This window comes from Mastacembelus armatus, chromosome 3 (genome assembly GCF_900324485.2).
Source record: "Mastacembelus armatus chromosome 3, fMasArm1.2, whole genome shotgun sequence".
Lineage (NCBI taxonomy): Eukaryota > Metazoa > Chordata > Actinopteri > Synbranchiformes > Mastacembelidae > Mastacembelus > Mastacembelus armatus.
In genome coordinates, this window is record NC_046635.1 from 13,960,387 (window position 1) to 13,982,226 (window position 21,840).

The 21,840-nt window shown below is 41.2% G+C and overlaps 2 protein-coding genes across 4 annotated transcripts in view; both read right to left on the reverse strand.

Annotated features, from left to right (window-relative positions):
- The window catches only part of kiaa1549lb (KIAA1549-like b), a 107,523-nt gene extending 97,510 nt beyond the window's left edge, over positions 1 to 10,013 (reverse strand). The window contains exon 1 of the mRNA XM_026320093.1: positions 9,493 to 10,013. Within this exon, the coding sequence (XP_026175878.1) occupies positions 9,493 to 9,712 (220 nt within the window). The 5' untranslated portion in view covers positions 9,713 to 10,013. The remainder of the gene's footprint in view (positions 1 to 9,492) is intronic.
- A 3,660-nt stretch (positions 10,014 to 13,673) lies between these two features.
- The window catches only part of hipk3b (homeodomain interacting protein kinase 3b), a 61,839-nt gene continuing 53,672 nt past the window's right edge, over positions 13,674 to 21,840 (reverse strand). For all 3 annotated transcript variants that reach the window (XM_026320443.1, XM_026320445.1, XM_026320444.1), the window contains one exon: positions 13,674 to 18,780. In XM_026320443.1, the coding sequence (XP_026176228.1) occupies positions 18,310 to 18,780 (471 nt within the window). In that variant the 3' untranslated portion in view covers positions 13,674 to 18,309. The remainder of the gene's footprint in view (positions 18,781 to 21,840) is intronic.

Below are 21,840 nucleotides of genomic sequence, written 5' to 3' on the forward strand. Positions count from 1 at the left end.
CTGGATTGTGTGCAATGTCTAAGACTGATGCACTGAAACTGTTGGTAATGACTTATTTCTTACATAAACTGGAAGTATTGGGCACTAGCTTGCCTGACCCAAAGCCCATAAGTTTGACAGGATTGATAATCAACAACATTTTGCAAAACAACATATTTTTCTCATATTGTCATAATGTGATTGTGCTAGGAGCTGACACATTACCCCAGCCTGACCTCAATTTCTTTATAATTCAATTACAGTATACGAAGAAATGCCACAGTATACAAAGAAATGCCTGACTAAGTAAGGGGGTCATAGACCAACAATGCACCATTCATTGCTATACTAACAAACTCATATCTGATAGAAATATATTATCAAGACACACATACCAAGAGCTGTACAATTTAATGCAATGCAGTACAGGCTCACTGCCAAAGAGTTTAACTTTATGAAGCTCATAATTATAATTATGATAATTGATTTTCTTATATGTTTATTTCCTAGGTCATAGTCATGGCAGTTTTGTACTATACTGTATATTTTCAGATGTGTCCCTAATATGTTGATGTACATTAACAGTGAGAAAAAAGACAAAAAAAATCATCATAATGAGGCTACACCCTGAGCCTAAGTGGGTTAATGCCCATTTATTTGCAATGGACATTAAGGATAAGGAGATGTTCAGAAAGTTTAGGAGTTCAGATTTACCAGATTGTGATTAAGATTTCTGACACAAACTAGCACCACTGGGTTTTAAAGTAGCGTACCTTCATTGCGACTGCAGCTGCTGGTGTCAATAAGCAGGTCAAACTTCAACCACTAGCTTCTCAACTCACACAGTATCTCTGCATCAGACCTGCCATGCGCACCTCACTAGAAAACCCGAATTATAATCCCCTATATGGTAACACACAAATCATAACAACCGCTTCAAATCACCTTTTACCCAATCAATTAAAAACAAACATTAGCTCAGACATTAATCTACCACTCTAGCATCTTTATCCACTGATTTTTAGTAGAGAACATTATTAAGAACATTAGATAACATAATAATAGATAATATAATATAAAGCTTAGTGGAGACAGTTAACAACTACAAAGCTGATAAAGATGCTTCCAGGGCTGCCAAGTTTCGCCAAAGGTTCAGAGTGAGATTATGCGTTTTGGTGTCAACGTTATGGCACCAGTGGTCCTGCCCAAATGCAATTATTTTTGCCATTAAAAACACATTTTACATACACCTGAATGCCCCCAATGGCCAATGAGAGAGAGCAGTCCGAAAAACATGCCATGTGCCTTGATATCTCACAAACATCATGGCAAATCAAAACAAAACCAGAGCCCAAAGGCACACTGCAGACATGCTTGTCTTTTTACCCTACTCTGCATGACATAACGTTACTAACATTACTACTGTCCTTATGTCACGTTCTTAACCATCATGTACTGTTGGGGCTATTTTCAACCGACTCTGATAATTGGTGATTCCATAGTCAGAAGCGTGAAGCTAGAGACACCAGCAACCATAGTCAAATGTATTCCTGGGGCCAGAACAGGCGACATCGAGTCAAATCTGAAGCTGCTGGCTAAGGCTAATCGTAAATATGGAAAAAATGTTATTCACATCGGCAGCAATGACACCCGATTATGAGAATCGGAGGTCACTAAAATTAATGTTGAGTCGGTGTGTAACTTTGCCAAATTAATGTCGGACTCTGGGCTTTTCTCTGGACCCCTCCCCAATCTGACCAGCGACGACATGTTTATGTCATGATTCCCTTTGGGACTTCCTGCTGGGGGGCCTTTATTTCTTAGAGACTTCCTCTTTTCCTTGCTTTGGTCCCTGGCAGCTTTACCTTAGTTATTTGAGTTCATTGATTTCACCTGTGTGTAATTATCTTTGTGTTTCTCCCTATTTATACCTCCCTCCTTCCTTTGTTCCCTGCTGAAGCATTATTGAACTAGATAGTTTGTGTAAGTTTATGACGACCGTCCCATCCAGTCATTCCTCAGTTTACCGTCCCACCCGGTTCCCTAGAGTTTTTGTATTTTGGTTTGTTTTTTTTACCCTGGAAGTCCCCAGGAGAAATAAAGCTTTTTGTTGTCCAGCATTTGGGTCCTACCGCGTCTCCTTTTCTCCAGCACCTCACCAGCTCATGACAGAATGCTTCAGCCAAAGACGGACCCAGCGGACAACAGGACGGCGCGGTAGGAGGTGTTTGTAGCGGTACTACTCCGCGCCTTCAGGGATGTCCTGCACGCCACCGACGACTACCCGTGTTCCTGGCTGGAGGAGCACGTCCAACCACCCCCAGGCTACGTCTCCAAAGGTCGGTCAGACATACTGGTCTCACTTTTTGCCACCCTCCGCACTTTGATGAAGACGGGTCTGGGCTCCCGGTGTTCCTTCCCCGAGGCTAGGCAAGCCTCCCAAGCCTTGCTTCTTCAGCCCGTGATGCTGGCTCTCCTGACTCCAGCGCCGCAACGTCCCAAAGCCCCGGCCCCATCCAGTATGTTTGAACCGTCTGTCCCACTGTCCCCGCCTCCTGAGCTCCAGTCCCCGGCGTCCCAATCGCCTGAGTCCCTCCTCGCAGCTGCCCTGCCTGAGTCCCTCCTCGCTGCCGCCCAGCCTGAGTCCACTGCTCTATGGGGTCGCTGACCACGGGTGGCTGTTTCTCCAGTTCGGCAACCCGAGCCCTGTCTCCTCCAGCCGCCATCTCTCCGCCACAGCAGCAGCCGGAGCTTCCCGAGCCACTGCAGCAGCAACCTGAACCTCAGTGTGCCGACGTGGTCGCCCCCGCTGAGGTTCAGATCCAGTGTCCCGAACCTCAGTGTGCCGACGTGGCCGTCCCCGCTGAGGTTCCACTCCAGCTACCCGAACCTCAGTGTGCCGATGTGGCCGTCCCCGCCGAGGTTCCATCCCAGCCGCCAGAAGACCCGGACCATCAGCCGTCCGGAGAGGCAAATCCCGGTCCTGCCTCCAGTGGTCCCATCTCCAGTGGTCCGCTCCCCGTCTCCAGTATGCCAGCTTCCTAAGCCACCGCCACAGCAGCAGCAGCCAGAGCTTCCCGAGCTGCCGCTGCCGTAGCAGCCGCAGCAGCTAGAACTTTCCGAGCCACAGCAGCTTCCCAAGCTTCCAGAGGTGCCGCAGCAGCCTGACCCAGAGCCCAGCGCTGCAGAGCCAGAGTCCAACGCGATGGAACCCGAACCAGATTCCAGTGCGGCGGAACCAGAGCTCGAGCCAGAGTCCAACTGCTCAAGCCCCAAAACCTTTGACCCGGCAACCTCAACGACAGCGGAGTTACCGCCGTCTGAAGATGGCCAAGAGCTGCTAATGGATGGGACTCACCCAGAGTGGCTAACTGAAGGCAAGACAGTCCTGATCCTGAAGGACCCCCAAAAGGGAGCAGTCCCATCCAACTACCGTCCGATAACCTGCCTCTGTACAACATGGAAGCTCCTGTCGGGCATCATAGCGGCTAAGATGAGTAGGCACATGGCTCAATACATGAGTGGGGCCCAGAAAGGAATGGGTAAGGACACCAGGGGGGCAAAACATCAACTACTGGTGGATAAAGCGGTCGCTCGAGACTGTAAGACCAGGCAGACCAACCTGTGCACCGCCTGGATTGACTACAAGAAAGCCTACGACTCAATGCCTCACACATGGATCCTGGAATGCCTGGAGCTGTACAACATCAATAGGACCCTAAGAACCTTCATAAGGAACTCAATAGGACTGTGGAAAACAACCCTAGTAGCCAACCTCAAGCCGATAGCACAAGTCTCCATCAAGTGCGACATCTACCAATGAGATGCTCTGTCCCCGCTGCTGTTCTGCATAGGCCTGAACCCCCTCAGCCAGATCATCACTAAGACTGGCTTCGGATACCGACTGCGAAATGGGGCAACCATCAGCCACCTCCTGTACATGGATGACATCAAGCTGTATGCCAGGACCGAGCGAGACATCGACTCACTGATCCACACCACCAGGATATACAGCAACGACATTGGAATGTCATTCGGACTGGACAAGTGTGGTCGAATGATAACGAAGAGAGGGAAGGTTGTCAGGACTGAAGGAGTTGAACTCCCAGAAGGCAGCATAGCGGATGTTGAGGGGAGCTACAAGTACCTTGGAATCCCACAGGCAAATGGGAACCAAGAAGAAGCCGCAAGGAAAGCAGCCACAGCCAAATACCTACAGAGAGTAAGGCAAGTCCTAAGAAGTCAGCTAAATGGGAAGAACAAGGACCAAGCCATCAACACCTACGCCCTGCCGGTCATCAGATACCCCACTGGCATAATAAGCTGGCCAAAAGAGGACACAGAAGCCACTGATGTCAAGACAAGGAAGCTCTTCACAATGCATGGAGGACTTCACCCCAAATCCAGCATCCTGAGACTGTACGCTAAGAGGAAGGAAGGAGGCCGGGGACTGGTCAGCGTCAGAGCTACCATCCAAGATGAAACAGCCAAGATCCATGAGTACATCAGGAAGAAGGCCCCAAGCGATGGAATACTTAGTGAATATCTCAGGCAACAGAAGCCCGATGCAGAGGAAGAAGAGCAAGAACCATCATGGCAGGACAAATGACTGCACGGCATGTACCACCGACAGATACAAGAAGTGGCTGATATCGAAAAGTCCTACCGGTGGCTGGAAAAAGCTGGACTGAAAGACAGCACTGAGGCACTGATCGTAGCGGCACAAGAACAGGCCCTGAGCACAAGATCGATAGAGGCCGGGGTCTACCACACCAGGCAGGACCCCAGGTGCAGGCTGTGCAAAGATGCCCCTGAGACCATCCAGCACAAAACAGCAGGTTGTAAGATGCTAGCAGGCAGAGCGTACATGGGACGTCATAACCAAGTGGCCGGCATAGTGTACAGGAACATCTGTGCCGAGTATGGGCTGAAGGTCCCAAGGTCAAAATGGGACACACCTCCAAAGGTGAGGGAGAATGACCGAGCTAAGAGTCTGTGGGACTTCCAGATACAGACCGACAAACAGGTGATGGCTAACCAACCGGACATAGTAGTGGTGGACAAACAACAGAAGAAAGCCGTAGTGGTAGATGTAGCGATCCCAAGTGACAGCAACATCAGAAAGAAGGATCATGAGAAGCTGGAGAAATACCAAGGGCTTAAAGAACAGCTAGAAAAGATGTGGAAGGTGAAGGCAACAGTGGTCCCCGTGGTAATCGGCACCCTCGGGGCTGTGACCCCCAAACTGGGAGAGTGGCTCCAACAGATCCCAGGAACAACATCAGAGATCTCAGTCCAGAAGAGCGCAGTGCTAGGAACAGCTAAGATACTGCGAAGAACCCTCAAACTCCCAGGCCTCTGGTAGAGGACCCACACACACCACCCATAGAGGTGAGAAGGGAATTTTTATATATATATATATATATATATATATATATATATATATATATATATATATATAGTATAGTATAGTATATATACTATAGTTGAGGGTTCGGTGCTCTGCTCAAGGGTCTCACCTCAGTCGTGGTATTGAAGGTGGAGAGAGTGCGTATTCACTCATATTCACTCATATTCATATTCATATTCACCCATATTCACTCATAACAACTGGTTCCATATCTAATAAACAAAAATGCAAACCTGATTGAATAATTGAATAGAAATTATTCTATTTAATTATATACATACATACATTTGTTTATTACATATGGAACCAGTTATATAGTCATTCTAAAAGATAGGGACAGTCTTAAGAACATAATGGGGAGTTGCTTATGAGGATTGGACACTCCTAAATTTCCCATTTGAATCAGGCTGCATATGCCATCTTCTGCTGTGGTTCAGCGTGATGCAGCATGATGAACAGTGGCCTTGTGCAGAGCAGGGTGGTGTATTATATAGCGCATTCCAATAAATCAGGAAGCTGTCTTGGCTCTGCTGCTGTCCTTTCTCAGACAGCAGAGCCAAGCCTATGTCTGCCATCATTCTGCGCCAAACAACATTGAGAGACACAGGAGGGAGAGGCACAGAGGTACAGAGCAATACTGCATGAAAACATGGAGATAGCTTCTAATACAAACACAAAAGTATTCTCTGACTGTACTTAACTATAGGAGGGATAATATGAGACAGATGGACTCAGATACTAATTAGTAGTCTGTTTGCCTTTCTTATCCTTAAATCTATGTGCTGTAAAAGTGCAGCCTGTTTTGTTTAAAATGGTCAGTGAGAAAATACTGCAGGAGTTTTGACTATGTTTGAGATAGGACAGCAAATTATTGCAGGGATGGATACCAATAAATCCAAGCACATTCAGAATGATTACTAGTGCTAATATACTGTTAAATACATGGTAGCACTCTCTGCCCTTGCACCAGTCACACTTCTGGAATTCAAGTTCTTGCATAATGTTAAACAGAACTCCTTGTCAAAACATCTGCATAAACCTGTAAAAAAAAACACAAAAAAAAACAGATGGATAGCCATGAAGAGAATATAAGCAGCTTTTTTCTTCCTGGTTTTGGAAATTAACTTTTCAGTTTGATTGCTGTCTTTTCACAAGGACAAATGTTTGCATCACAAATGAGTGCAAATCAAATGAAAGACTCATGGAGGCACTGGTGAAGCTCTATCTGAGGAGAAACTGTTCTCTCTCACACACACACACACACACACACACACACACACACACACACACACAGACCACAATAAGAAAGCATGAACCAAACAGAAGATCTGATGAATAAATTAAAGATCATGAAAACGCCAAATTACTCAGGGGAAAATGCTATTGTTGGACAAAAAATGGTGTTCGCACAGAAATCACGTTGTACTCGTTCTACACGTTAAAACAGGAAGTTGTTATTCTGGACATTACAAGCTCATGGAGACTAAAGATGTTTTTCATACAATAAACCTTATACACACACATGCACACAAACAAAGCATTAAAGGTGAACCAACACTGGATTTCTGAAGCTGATACTGGTATCGATGTTTGATACAATCTAAATATTTGTTATGGGATACATAGCACAACACTTGAGAGCAGTGAAAGGTTGAAAAGAGAAATCAAAATCTCAGTATGCTTTGGTGGATAAATTATGTAATGGTGACACCAAATTCTAATATACCTCAAATCTACTTTGACATTTCTGTACTACAATGTCTTGATAGCTATTAGGGAGAATATAAACTGAAAGCAATATATCTGCAGACAGTATTTGCAAATATTGGCCAATAACTCAGCCTATAGAATTAAGTAATTCAGCCACTGAACAGGAACAGCAAACATAACAATTAAAGTCAACACCATAGTGTTATCGAACAAGAGGGGTGCACTAGGTTGCAATAGGGATGAGACTTTTCTTCTCCCAGTACTCAGGCTGATACCTCATCTCAGATCATTTGGCAACACTGTTTTACAGGTTTAATCCAATACCACTGCTTACAGCTTACTGCATAGGACTTGTTTTTATGTGAGGCCAGGGCTTACCATGCCACTTCAAAACTGAATCAGAAACAGAATATTTTAATAGCAATGACAAAGATCATTACTGTTGATCTATCTGGTCGTATCATGGCTACCACTGAATAAGGTTAACAACTGACCTGATTCCCCGGCAGTGGAATAAGCCAAAGCTTAAAATATTACATTCAAATCAAAGGTAACTGAACAATCTACAACATTTAACTTACAGTGAAGATATCATTGCATGGTCAGATGGTACCTTCATGGTGGCATCTGAGATAGACAGATGTAAAGGCATTCATGAAGAGTAGTGCTTTTTTGTGATCTTGCTGAGGATGAATTTCATTTTGGGTTCCATTTATTTCCCACACACAGTACTTCGGGAGGCATTCATGTGAAAAACTAATTCAGCTAAAGAATCCAGATGTTGTGTCCTCTAGCACATATGCTTGCAGGACACTTAAACAAATCAGTTAGACTCCAGAGCTCATCCCCTGTATCTGTCTGAATTACAGATATTTTCAGTGAAAAAGATTTATATTGTGCCTGTAAGAAACTATGGGTCATTTCTTGGAGCTAGAAGTGCATCATATCTTTTTCAGAGGAGTTGAATTGTTGAAAGACAACACACATTCTTCTAGATCCTTGATCAGACAGTGCCAAAGACCACACAATCCAACATGCACAGTAAACCAATTCTGATAGCTACTTTGTCTAAATGTACAGATTTTCTGTGCATCTAATGAATACTAGAAGTACTGGTATGGCTCTTACACCAGATATTAACTGCATGGTTCAGGTGGTGCTGTTGCTCCTGCTGCTGGGATCATGTGTTTAAGAATGGATGTGCTGACTGTGAGAAGGAGGAGGAGGTCGGAGGAGGAAGCAGGAGACTCTGCTACTGTAGCAGTACATCAGCAGAGGTGAGACTACAGCCACTGCATTACAGTTTGCAGACTGGAGAAGGATGATGGAGCTACTGAGTGATACACACATCTAACACTTGCAAGGGACATATCGATTTATTTGCTTTTCATCTGTGGTCACACTGATTTTGAAATAGTGAACAGTCACATGAAAGGAAAAAAGGTAATGCAGCCAAAGCAGCGCAAATGCAAAGACTTATAGTGTTTTTGAGTCAAGACACTTCTTCAAGCGTTCATGGCTGAAGGGCAGCGATGCCAGCCAACCTTAGCCCAGCTGCTTCACATTGTGCCGCCTGAGACGGACTGCCTTACAGTGAGCTACAGTATGTATGTCATTGGTGCTGACCTAGATGATCTGAAACACTGACTTCCCTGTGGCTGCACTGTATCCCCACAATAACTCCCTTCAGCTTATCATAGACAATAATAATGTTGAATAACCTCTGTCATAGCAATGCAACCAAGAATCCCCAGGGAAGCACAAAGGGGAGGTCAAGTGGACATTAAAGACAAAGTTGAGGTTGAGCTAGCTCATGATGAGTACCTCTTGCAAAGCAGGAGAGAGGGTGGTGGTATGTGCGGTGCAATCTAATCAGTGAGACAAAGGAGTTGACTGGCTTCAGGCTCAGGTGGCAAAATTAGCAGGTGGGAGACAGTTACATCATATACAAGTGAGCCCTGCGCAGTCCAGCATCATCACCATCTTTCACGTATCTGTTCAGTGCGGACACTAAGGGAATCAATCCTAGTAGTCTAATAACCATTTGCCCCTTGCCTGCAAAACCAGCCATGCGCATGCCAGCGAACACTCAGAGCTTATGTGTTCCCTTTGTTCATAGACCACACAGTAAGTTTTTTCCGTTCTTAAAAAAGTGACTTAGCAAGCTATATCAGCAGAGTACAGCTCCATCCTTAGAGGCTCTGAATCACGCACCCAGGAGCAGTAAATGCACAGATTACAAAACGGTGCCTGTGAAACAAAGAAATCCTTTTCCACCCACTGGGTTTCTAACTCTTCCCAACAAACGCATCTCGCACACTGTTGATATGACAGGTTAATGCAACAAATCAACATGTGCTGTCTTGGACCACATAGCTTGGCGGCGTGCTTACCGTCTGAGGCCAAAGCGCACTGGGTAAGGAGTAAAAGCATTCCCACAAACAGCAGGCAGTTTGCAAGCATCCCCGCTGCTCCGATTTGCCACCTGACCCTCGAACACCTCCTCTCTACTCCAGCATCCGTTCTTTGCAGCGACCACCCGCCGGGGTCCCCTCCGCCACCTCCCAGCACTTTGGGGTGACCTGTCCGCCCACTCCTCAAACCGGGAGCCATATCCAGTGGATAAGTTGCTGAAGTTTCGGTCGTAAATAATACATTGGATCAGTCCTCGTGTGTGAACGGGAAACACAGTGGTCCCGTGGTCTCGTTGTGTGTCCAGGGCTAGAGGAGCGAATCGGCGGTGAAGGGGAATTAACAAATGCGCCCTATCGTTCCGCTGCGCTCGGTCCACCCATTATCCCCGTGTGGCGCAGGGCGGCGCACAGACGTTTCCAAAGGTTTGACATTTAGCCGCTGGCGGTAAACTACCTCAATCACACCTACTCCAGATGGATAACCGAGGTCTCACATTTAACATCACTGCTGCTGGTGGATGGATATTTAAAGTCCCTCACTCCTCCGGTCAACTGAGAAAATTATTTTCTCTGCTGTTAACTGTCGGTGGGAAACCTAATCTGAGCAGACCACAGGACGACCTCTGCTGGGTGCAGCCTACAACACCAGACAAATGTATGTGAAGCAGCTAAAATTTCGATACTAGCTTGCTTGCTCACATTATGGTTTAATATTCAGAACAGCGCTGTTCGTCTTTAGCCATGAGAACAATTAGGCTGTGTTTTCTCGGTCCTAAGCGCTGCAGTAAATGCTACCAATATCTAATTGTGTGGACACTACTGTGACTGTTGTACGCCATCACCTCCACAAGATGTCAGCCCAGATCCAGAAAATCATCAGAATATATATATGCAAACCGCAGGTGAAGATGGAAGCCCACAGGTTTTTCTTGTGAAGGACCCCAGACCACTGGACAAAATCAGACAGACCCCACATGCCAAGAATCTACCATGAAGAACCTCATCTGAACGCATTCCGTGTCTGGTCTGTAATTAGTAACAATTTCATAGTAGTGATGATGTAATTGATATAATAATGATAATTTGGTACTCTACATTAAACAGACTGAGATTTTGTCCTGATGTTCGCATTTTTAATTTTCCATCAGCCCTGACTTCACATTAGAGCAGCATCAACCATCTGAGTACCATGGGGCAGAAATGTTTGTCCTGCTCTACGTGCATCCTGTTTGTATTCATTTGCAGTTAGTGATCAGTTTATTGTCTTTGGTAAAGCAGAAACATGTTTGGACATACACTGCATTCAGAAAGTATTCAGACCCATTCACTTTTTCAATTTTGTTATGTTGCAGCCTGATACTACAACAGGTTATTGTCCATACAGTGCAAACAGGAAGTATTAGACCACCTTCATTTTTTCAATTTTATGTTGCTACCTGCAATTGCTTAAATTCTTTTTTTTTTCTCAATCTACACTCAGTGCCACATAATTACAAAGTGAAAACAGAATTTTAATATTTGTAAATTTATTAAAAAGGAAATATCACATTACACATCACATTAGTATTCAAACCCTTTGCAACAGTGTGAAAATTAGCTCAAGTGGCGCCTATTTCTCTTGACCTTTCCTTAGATGCTTCTACACCTTGATTGGAGTTCACCTATGGCAAATTAAACTGATTGGACATGATTTGGAAAGGCACACATCTTTCTATAGAAGGCCTCATAGTTGGCAATGCATATCGGAGCAAAAAGCAAGCCATGAGGTCGAAGGAACTGCCTGCAGAGCTCAGAGACAGGATTATTGTTAGGCACAGAGCTGGGGAAGGCTATAAAAAAAATTCTGCTGCATTGAAGGTCCCCAGGAGAACAGTAGCCTCCATAATACTCAAATGGAAGAAGTTTGGCACAACCAGGACTCTTCCAAGAAACTGGACATCCGCCCAAACTAAGCAATCATGGGAGAAGGGCCCGTAAGAGAGGTGACCAAGAACCCGAAGTGCCAGAGATCCGGTGTGGAGATGGGACAAAGTTCCAGAAGGACAACCATCACTGCAGCCCTCCACCGATCTGGGCTTTATGGAAGAGTGGCTAGATGGAAGCCTCAACTCAGAGAAAAACACATGAAAACCAGCTTTGAGTTTGCGAAAAAGCACCTGAAGGATTCTCAGAGTGATTCACAGCATCATGCTGTGGGGGTGGGAAAAGGGACTGGGAGAATGGTCAGGGTTGAGGGAAAGCTGAATGGAGCAAAGTACAGAGATATCCTGAAAATGGCTGTCCACCAACAGTCCCATCCAACCTGACTGAGCTTGAGAGGATTTGCAAAGAATGGCAGAAATCCCCCAATTCAGGTGTGCAAAGCTGTTACCCATGTAGACTTGAGGCTGTAATTGCTGCCTAAGGTCCTTCAACTAAGTACAGGGTAAAGGGTCTGAATACTTATGTAAATGTAATATTTCAGTTTTTTCTTTTTAATAAATTTACAAAGATTTCTAAAATTCTGTTTTCAGTTTGTCATAATGAGGCACTGCGTGTAGATTAATGAGAAAAATAATTAATTTAATCAATTGTACAGTATTGTTCAAAATAATAGCAGTACAATGTGACTAACCAGAATAATCCAGGTTTTTAGTATATTTTTTATTGCTACATGGCAAACAAGTTACCAGTAGGTGCAGTAGATTCTCAGAAAACAAACAAGACCCAGCATTCATGATATGCACACTCTTAAGGCTGTGCAATTGGGCAATTAGTTGAAAGGGGTGAGCACTGACAGTGTAACGTAGACTCTATTACTGGTGGCTGGTTCGGTGATTGGTGTAATCGCAGAAGATGCACCGGTTAGAATGCACATATGAACCCAGACAATGATGAACCAGTTAAACTTTGCAGGGGGTTTAATATTGAAGCGTAGGTGGGTGTGTGTGTTTGTGTGGTTCTGTAATAACAGAAACAACCAAATATTAGTTACAGCTCGTATGTACAACTGGTACAAATGAACATGAGGAGTAACCCGAACATAATCCCAATAATAACAAACAGGAAACGACACTCATAAACTAGCTAAACACATCGACTATCTCCCTCAGTTAGCTTAGCTGCTAATCATATACATACGCCAGAACGAAGGAATTATCAACACTCTATGGGCCTATACAAATCATCATCACACAGTAATCATTACTACAGCAGCAACCAACCCACCTGTCTTATGGACGCACACTAGCTACACACGCGGTAGGCACCGAACTTAACATCCCACTGCTATTTCCTTTTGTAAAACTCCAGTTCCCTAAACTACTCAACAACCGGCCGCGCCCCTAGTGGCCGTTCCGGGCATTACAATCCTGCCTTCAGCACAGACAGCCTAGGCCATCTTTATGTAGAGCAACAATTCTTTTTTTCAGATCCTTTGAGAGTTCTTTGCCATGAGGTGCCATGTTGAACTTCCAGTAACCAGTATGAGAGACTGAGAGCAATAACACCAAATTTAACACACCTGCTCCCCATTTACACCTGAGACCTTGTAACACTAACAAGTTACATGACACCAGGGAGGGAAAATGGCTAAATTGGGCCCAATTTGGCCCAATTTGGACATTTTCACTTAAGGGTGTACTCACTTCTGTTGCCAGCGGTTTAGACATTAATGGCTGTGTGTTGAGTTATTTTGAGAGGACAGCGAATTTACACTGTTATACAAGCTGTACACTCACTACTTTACATTGTAGCAAAGTGTCATGTCTTCAGTGTTGTCACATGAAAAGATATGATAAACTATTTACAAAAATGTGAGGGGTGTACTCACTTCTGTGAGAAACTGTATCTCTAAACCCATTAAAGGTACAAAAATACAACATATTCTCTGGTTCCAACATCACACAGGATAATTGTTGCTTTTCTCTGCAGAGTAGCATTTAAATATCTTCAACCAAAAACAATTAGTTAATCTATAAATCAGACAAATAATATGTACTAATATTAATACTAATATTACTCAGAAACCCGTGGAGGTTTTCAGTTTGGATGTTTTTTTGTTTGTTTGTTTTTTGGACAATATAGCATACAAGTTGCAGCATTAAAATGTGTTAACTAAGAATACAAGAAAGACACCTAAATGAATAATGATGGAAAAATCAGACCAAGTCAGGAAACGCTGGATCAATAAGATTTTTTTTTTAATTCAAAGTGAATTTTAACAATAATACACCATAAAGTCTTATTTTGACACTCACCAAAAGAGTCACCTGGAAAACCCGCTTAATGTGACAAAGTAGAGAAGGCTTGGTCACACCTAAATCACTGAGAACTAGAGAGGAAACACTATCGCGAACTGCAAAGAGACATCACATCCATAGAATTAGTTTTCCCAGTCCTCGTACTGTAAATATTGCACAGTGCAATTGCTACATGGCAAACTAGTGTAGCACAAAATTTAAAAAAGCAAATAAAAAAAAACAAAGCCACAAAAATCTACAGGTACTAAAACAGTAATAGTTTGGATTTCATAATCAAGTCTATTTGATGAGCAATCTAACCAGATGATCCTATAACTTGCAGTGTGAATTAACTCTGAAATTGATACCAATGACCAGAAAAAAAGCTTGAGTAAAACAAACTTCATCAAATCAAATTGTAACACAGTAGCACATTTAGACAAATACAGACCCTGAATTGACATCTATAAAGGATAATACCGTAGCAGAGGATTTCTTTTCTGATATCAAAGTCATAACTTTACTAGCAGTAATCTTACAAACCACTGTTTTATCTGTTAAATGTTACATGAAAAAAAGTTATCCACAAACCAAGGTGTCAATTGTGTGGTAAACTGAAAACAGTTTTAAGATTGCTCTCTTCTTGTATCTGTTACTTTCCTAAACAAGTATGGGAGAGTTTATACAAGTGCAATGCTGGTGAATACCTTTGGAGGAATCAAAAGACATATCACATTTCACATGCTTATTACTGGGGCTCTATTTCAAGCACTAATCTGCAAAGTTCATGCCTTGTCATCATAAGCTCCTTTTTGTCCCAAAATGATATTTGAGCATGACCAGTAAAGCAAACAGGTAATTAAAAAAAGCTTAAAAAACAAACAAAAACAACCAGTTCAGTGTTTACATGTGGAGTACTGCACCCATGACTGACTGTGAAGAGAAACCACAATAATCTTCTTGACACAGCAGTTTTTCCATCCAGAACACAGAACAAACATCCAAATAACCAAGTCCTGGATAGAAAACATGGTTCCTCTGATTTTAAAAAGGCCAGCGATGTTAGCGGTACTCTGGTTACTCCTATTCAGCCTTAGTACACACAGCGTCTAGGCAAACAAAATGAAGCAACTTAGGTGTATATGCCCGGTAATGTAAAACATGGAGATTATCTAAGAACACTTGGTGGTGCAATGACCGCACAATGTAAAGTATTGCATCTGCTGTTCAGCCAGAGTGACTATCCAAAGATCAATGAGTGATATATCATTCAAGGAGTGTGGGTGATTGATGTGTTATCACAGAGAAGCTTTGGTGGCATCTATCTGAAACAACAGAATCACCCCTGTCATGCCTCCAAGCTGATCAGAGGTGTACAAGTCCCCTGGAATGAAACTGTGATGAAGTCATATTTTTGTATTTTCTCTCCTAGTTGAGTGGCTGCTAAAAAGAGAGCCTATGTGGTAACGGACTGTTATTATCGTTTAATGCCTTCCTCCTCAAATGAGCAGTGAGGAATCACTGTCTGGAATTCTCACTTTCTGAATCTCAAGGCACGTACACAGTGCTGCTCACACTGTCACAATTTTAGTAAGGAACACATACTGATGGCCACAGTCTTGCATTGACTAAACATTATTTTGATATGAGACACTCATAAAGGGGAGAGCGATCCAAACACAGGTCAGTTTATAATAACACATAGTTAAAGTGATATTCTAGCCAGGTATAACATTGAACAGATAAAAAGATTGGAATAAATATTTGTTCAAATCAATCAGTAAAAGAAGTTGTAAAACATTATTTTCAAAAAGAAACCTTGGGCTTAAATTGTTTTTGGAAACACAGTCTAATCACACCAAACCCTTACAAGTCTAATTACCTGTATGAGTGCTTAGTGGCAAGTGTGTTTGTGGTTGATGGGTGGAAACATTACAGAAGCTTTTGAATGAACACAATGGATTTTTTTCCCTGGCGTTTCACAGTGCTCCTGTAATACATTAGAGAGAACTGGTGGTATACCATATATAAATACAATGATCAGGTTAAATCAATCCTGCAAGCTACAGCTTTAGATGTGTACAAAACTTCAATATGAAAACATACAAAAATTAAGTTACATCGATACATCATTTATATGCAGTGATGAGCCCGAAAGGTTAATAAGGATAAAATACTGATGCAAAAACACACACCCCGAGAAACAACAAATGCAACTAATGTTCATCATCAGCATTACAGCAGTTACAGTGACACTCCAAATATGAACGCAAAACACAAAAATCAAAACCACTTCTATTTCAGATAATTAGGGACCTATACAAAAAGAGCAACACTAGGTTTAAACTAAATCACATAATTTCACAGCTACTGAAGTGGCAATCATCATATAGCAGCTTATCTATGATACATTCAAGAAAGAAATGATACGACTTATTAATTGCCCATTAAGCTAGACAAAACCTCAGCTGTTTTTAAATACATTTTTGTTTGTTTTAATTCAACCCCATTCTACGACTACAGTATAACTGAGGTCTATGCAAACAGAATAGCTACCTTGCTCAAGAAATAATTAGTCTTTGGTGCTGGACAAGCAACTTCATTTGAAAGTAAAAGACAAAAAAATTACACACATAACCAGTATAAAAAGGAAAATAAAATGCACACACAGCATATCTATATGTACTTGCTTCAGAAAGTATTCTGACCCCTTCGCTTCCTGCACACTTTATTGTGTTGTGGATATAATCTTAATGCTGTAGTGGCGTCAGCAAGTCTCGGACTGTCCTTGAACAGCCAGGCTAAAGCTCAGGCCTAAACTCTTCAGAACATCTGTGGAGAGGCCTGAAGATGGCAGATCATCCATCTTCCCACCCAACCTGATGACAGCAGGAAGAATGGGAGTACTACTATTTAAATAGCTCTTCAGGGAATAGGAGATTTGCTGATTTTTCCATCAATTTGTTAACTGTCTAAAAATAAATTGTCTTAAAATATAACACAAGAAAAAGTGAAGGGGTCTGTGTACTGTCTAAAACACACATACACACAAATATATTCTCCCTGACGGAATGTATAAAATAAGCAGTTGACACCGTAGCCTTAAGCCTTCAACAAATGGTATGATGTAAAGGGAAACTTTACTTTAACTTTATCACACATGCATAAATGAGAGAATTGCACACAGTTAACTCACACCTTATCAAGCATCTATACTAAATAGTCTAGCTCTATAATATATGTTCATATATGTGTGTATATCAAATACTGCATGGTTTGCTCAGGCTTAGAAGATTCCATACTGTGAATTAATTTGCATGTTTTCCTTACCTAATCAAAGCCATGCCCACCACACTTCTAAACATCTAAGAAACAAAGTGAAAACACTCAAAATGAAAATACAAAGACAAAAAATAAAAATAATCAGCAACTATTTAGATTGTATTGCAGCTTCATCAAACAGTACAAATACTGTTAGTAATAAGAGTTTCACTAAATAGAAAGTGATTATCAAATATTAAGCAATACTCAATACTTGCACTTAGTACACTAGTTCATTCGGGGAAAAGAAAAAAAAAAAAATTTTTAATGGAACAGCAAGCATTCGCAACTGCCAAGCATGCTGTTCTTCTGAAAAGAACAGAAAATTAACTCACTACACACTGAAATATACACTGACTCCAGAAGATAAGCACCGCGATCTGCGATACATCACATCCATGCAGGCTATGCATGGACATATACACATATGCATATATATATACTCACACATAGGATGCATCGACTGATTGGAATTTCAAGTGCTGCAGTCCAGTACATTAATATTTATGTATACAGTCATGTATAAGTAGTAACATTAACAACCTCAAATATGTAAGGCACTATGGCTGGGGACAGTTATACAATGCAGCGAGTCTTGTGACACAAACAATAAGAGCAACGTCTATGCATCTTTCCGTTTACATTTTTGCTCATGCAAGACCACATGCAGCGTGAGGAACAACCCTATTTAAATTGGTTAAATGACTTGACATTGCTAACACCAAAAGACACCAAAAAGGTACAAATACTTCAAACGCAATACAACATACACTGTGGACAACATGTGCATCTGTCAATCAAGAGCTAGAGACTGGGATGGCTTTACAAATACGGATGTGTCTTGCACACATAAGAAGGCAATATAGAAAAATAGCTGGGACCAGGGGTGCAAAGTCTAACTATTCAACACCACCCCAATTATTTACCTGTTTTGAGGAGTATCCATAGAAGATCCAATGCAAAGATATATCAAATGTGCAAAACACATTAAGTGTGAGTTTAGCTACTCATTCATTCTTTCATTCAATCATTCATACAGTATTTCCTTCTTAATTTTTGCCCAAATCATCTCCACCACTTTTTAAAGCTTGAAGTTCAATTACACCCAAGTCAAGATGATTCAAAAAATAGTTTGCTTTCTCTGTGGTTGTGCCATGGTTTTGGAAATGAAAACCATGTTGTTTGTGGTTTATGATAGAATTCACCCTCCTCACTTAGCCCTCAGGTGGTATGAAGGGTATCTGAGCAGCCATGCTCAAATGTAAGGGTATTGGTTTATTTTGGTAGGACTGAGAGGAAAACTGGTGTAGGCCGGTGAGGCAATGTAGGAGTGTGGGGGAAACAGGGGCTTAAATTGGCCCTGGGGATGCAAGGTTGGGGAAGGCAGCAGCCGGGGGTTGATGCCCACTGTGACCTGGTGTACAATGCCTGCTGGGTGAGAGATGCTGTAGGTGGGCTGGAGAACGGGGCGGGAGGATCCCGGAGAAGCAAGGAGGTGAGCCACCGGTGCAGCTGTGACTAGCGGGCCAGGGGTGGGGTATGACAGTAAGGTGGGCTGGGAGTGAGGATGGCCCCCAAGGTGGGGGTGGGGGCCTGTAGTGTGGTTTGGGCTGCTGTGAGACAGGGTGAATGTGTGTCCATGCATTGTGGGAGGGATATATGCCTGTGGTCTCCGGTGGGCAAAGTTGCCATTCCATTCCTGATGGCAGGAACCAAAATGCTGCACCTGAAGGAGAGAAGAACACCTTGCTAATCAGTTGCCAGTTTTATCACCAAAGACCGTATGAGCCACAAGATGCTGCTATTTGCATGTATTTGTATGTTGTGTTTCCATAGTCTTTAATATGGGTGCGATGATACACCATGAGACAAGCCAAGAGATGATATTTTGTTCATGAGAACATGAGATGACGTTTTAACACTGTATCTTCAATGATGAAACATGACTGGAAAAATAGTCTTTTATTCAATTGAAAATCACAAAATGCAAAACATTTTGAAATGGTTTAACTAATTATCTTGTAATGAATGTTCATTCAGTATGAATTATGTAGTAAAAGAGAAAAATCAGCATATTCTGTGCTAATTCAGGGTCTCTACAGGTATAAACAAGTTCAATTTAAGACTTATAAAGATCTTTTTAATACCACTTTAAATTCAGACAAAAGCTGCGATGGAAATACGGGCTATCAAAACTGCAAAAAAACTAGTAAATGCACTGAATAGAACTGAATAATAAAATAGGAGCTCAGGAACATTGTCCAAATATGTTTCATGCTAAAGGAAAACAAAAAAATATTTCTGTCCTGAATGATATTACAATAACCTCAGAACATGACTGAACAGAAATAATCTTCTAATATTCTAATACAGAAACATTTGTTTTGTCAGAGTTTTGGACTGTAGTTTTCCATTTTTTCCTGAAGGCTCTTCAACTAGACAAGAAATATCTTCATGTTTTAATATTGAAAGAACCAATGGCACAAGATTTCATCACTAACAATACTCACATTTAAGCCATCTTACTCTAGGTGTGTAACATCACAATATTCTATTCACCCCCCGAATGAAAAATAAACATATTGTTTCATACTTACAGTATATATATACACAATAATAGATACTTATATATATAAAACATTTACGAAGTGTATTTGTGCTTCTGTTGAAATACAGTAAAAGTACATATTTGGTAAGTCCACCAAAGTTCAAGAATATTGAAATGACATCATTACTTAATTAGTAATGTGGAATATTTCTTAAAAGTGTACTTTACTTCAAACATATTTTTAACATATTTTTTAATTTAGTTATATTTTCTGAGAGTATGTTAATTTTCAAGTTTAAATTGTGTGATTCTTTTCAAAATATACTACTATGCCTACATTTAGTATTAGCTACATTTCAGTATATTTATTTAAAGTACACAATTTAAGTGTTCCTGGGTGTGGTAAAGTATACTCTTGTAAGTGGTCTAATTCCTGTGTGCAAAGTTTCACTTAAAAATACGAAGTGTCATATTACGTTTACTTAATGTATTTTGTATGCTTTTTACTGAATTCTTGAATATCACTAAAATACATTTTAGTCACATATTTTAGTCTTTTTAAAAATTCATAATTTAATCTGCTTTGAAAATAAGTGCTAGCTTTACATAGTTGGCAGAAATGATAAACAGTGGGAGTTTGAACAGTCTTTCCCAGAACTACTCCACGTGATATGACGTTGGCACAGGGGGAAGTAGAACTTGGCTAATTGTTCCTGGTAGTGATTATTGAGTGGTCATGTTTTACTATTTGGAATTTTCTGGTGTTTTTATGGTCGTTTTTTGTGTAATTTTTCTGTTATACTTATTACCATTACTAGCAGGATGGCTCGATCTTTTCCAACAATAACTGAATCACTTGTTGGACAAGACCAAACAATATTAGCTATAGCCTAACTCACCAGGTCACTTGCCCTGTTTTCCTAGCCTGGCCAGCAAGTCGGGCCCATTGCATATATACGGCTATGGCTGGCCCGTCTCTTTTGAGGCTGTAGGAAAATACTCTTTATTGCAGACCCACATTCTTTTCGTCTGGCTGGCCAGGCGACTGTTCTCCACTCATTCTCCTGACACCACAGCTCAATTTCTCTCCTGTGCCCATTGTTTCTTATTCTTGGCTGCCCATGCCCTCCCTCATTTCTGATAGGCTCAAAATTATGTGCTTGTGGTCTGTCGTATATTTGTGAAAAGACATTTCCAAGTACATCAGTTTCATGTACCATTGTCTATGATTCTTCAGACACTAGCTTGTTTACATCATAGTGTGCTACTGTCAGTTTGGTGCAATGACTGTTTGTAAACTTTAACCTAAACTTATTGTTTAAAATAGTTTCATGTAGTAAATGATATCATGTTATTGTATATTCATACCAATTACAGAAATCTTACAGTCAAGAAAAGTTGCTCCATTACAAGTAAATGCACGTTAGTACTAGTAATACTGTGTAGTTTTGAATGTATCAAAACTACATGTAGAGGTTAAGTTAGACAGTTGTGCCAATTATTCCACATTCAAATTTGTTGTCAGCGGTCTAAGTTCTGCAACATTTAATAAAATCATTACTGGGGTCATTAAAAAATACGAAAAGATTTTTAAAAATACACTTTATGTACTTTTTGCATTCTATTGTATTTCATAAATACTTAAAATGAGTTCCAGTACATTTATTTAGGCTCAAAGTGTATTAGCAATACACTGTATTGTCTAAATACGTTTTACATTTACAAGTATAGTAAGTTTTACATTTTAAAGTATACTTGAAATGTTTCAAGTATATTTTAACAGTAGTGTACTATTTTGGCAAGCAAAAGTACCCAATAATATGTGTTTTAATAATATGTTTTTAAAGTACTAAAGCAGTTTTACAGTGGGTACGGAAAGTATTCAGACCCCTTTAAGTTTTTCACTCTTTGTGATATTGCAGCCATTTGTTAAAATAAAAAAAGTTAATTTTATTTCTCATTAATGTACACTCAGCACCCCATCTTGACAGAAATGTAGAAATTTTTGCAAATGTATTAAAAAAGAAAAACTGAAATATCACATGGTCATAAGTATTCAGACCCTTTGCAGAGACACTCATATTTAACTCACATGCTGTCCATTTCTTCTGATCCTCCTTGAGATGGTTCTGCTCCTTCATTGGAGTCCAGCTGTGTTTAATTAAACTGATTGGACTTGATTAGGAAAGGCACACACCTGTCTATATTAGACCTTACAGCTCACAGTGCATGTCAGAG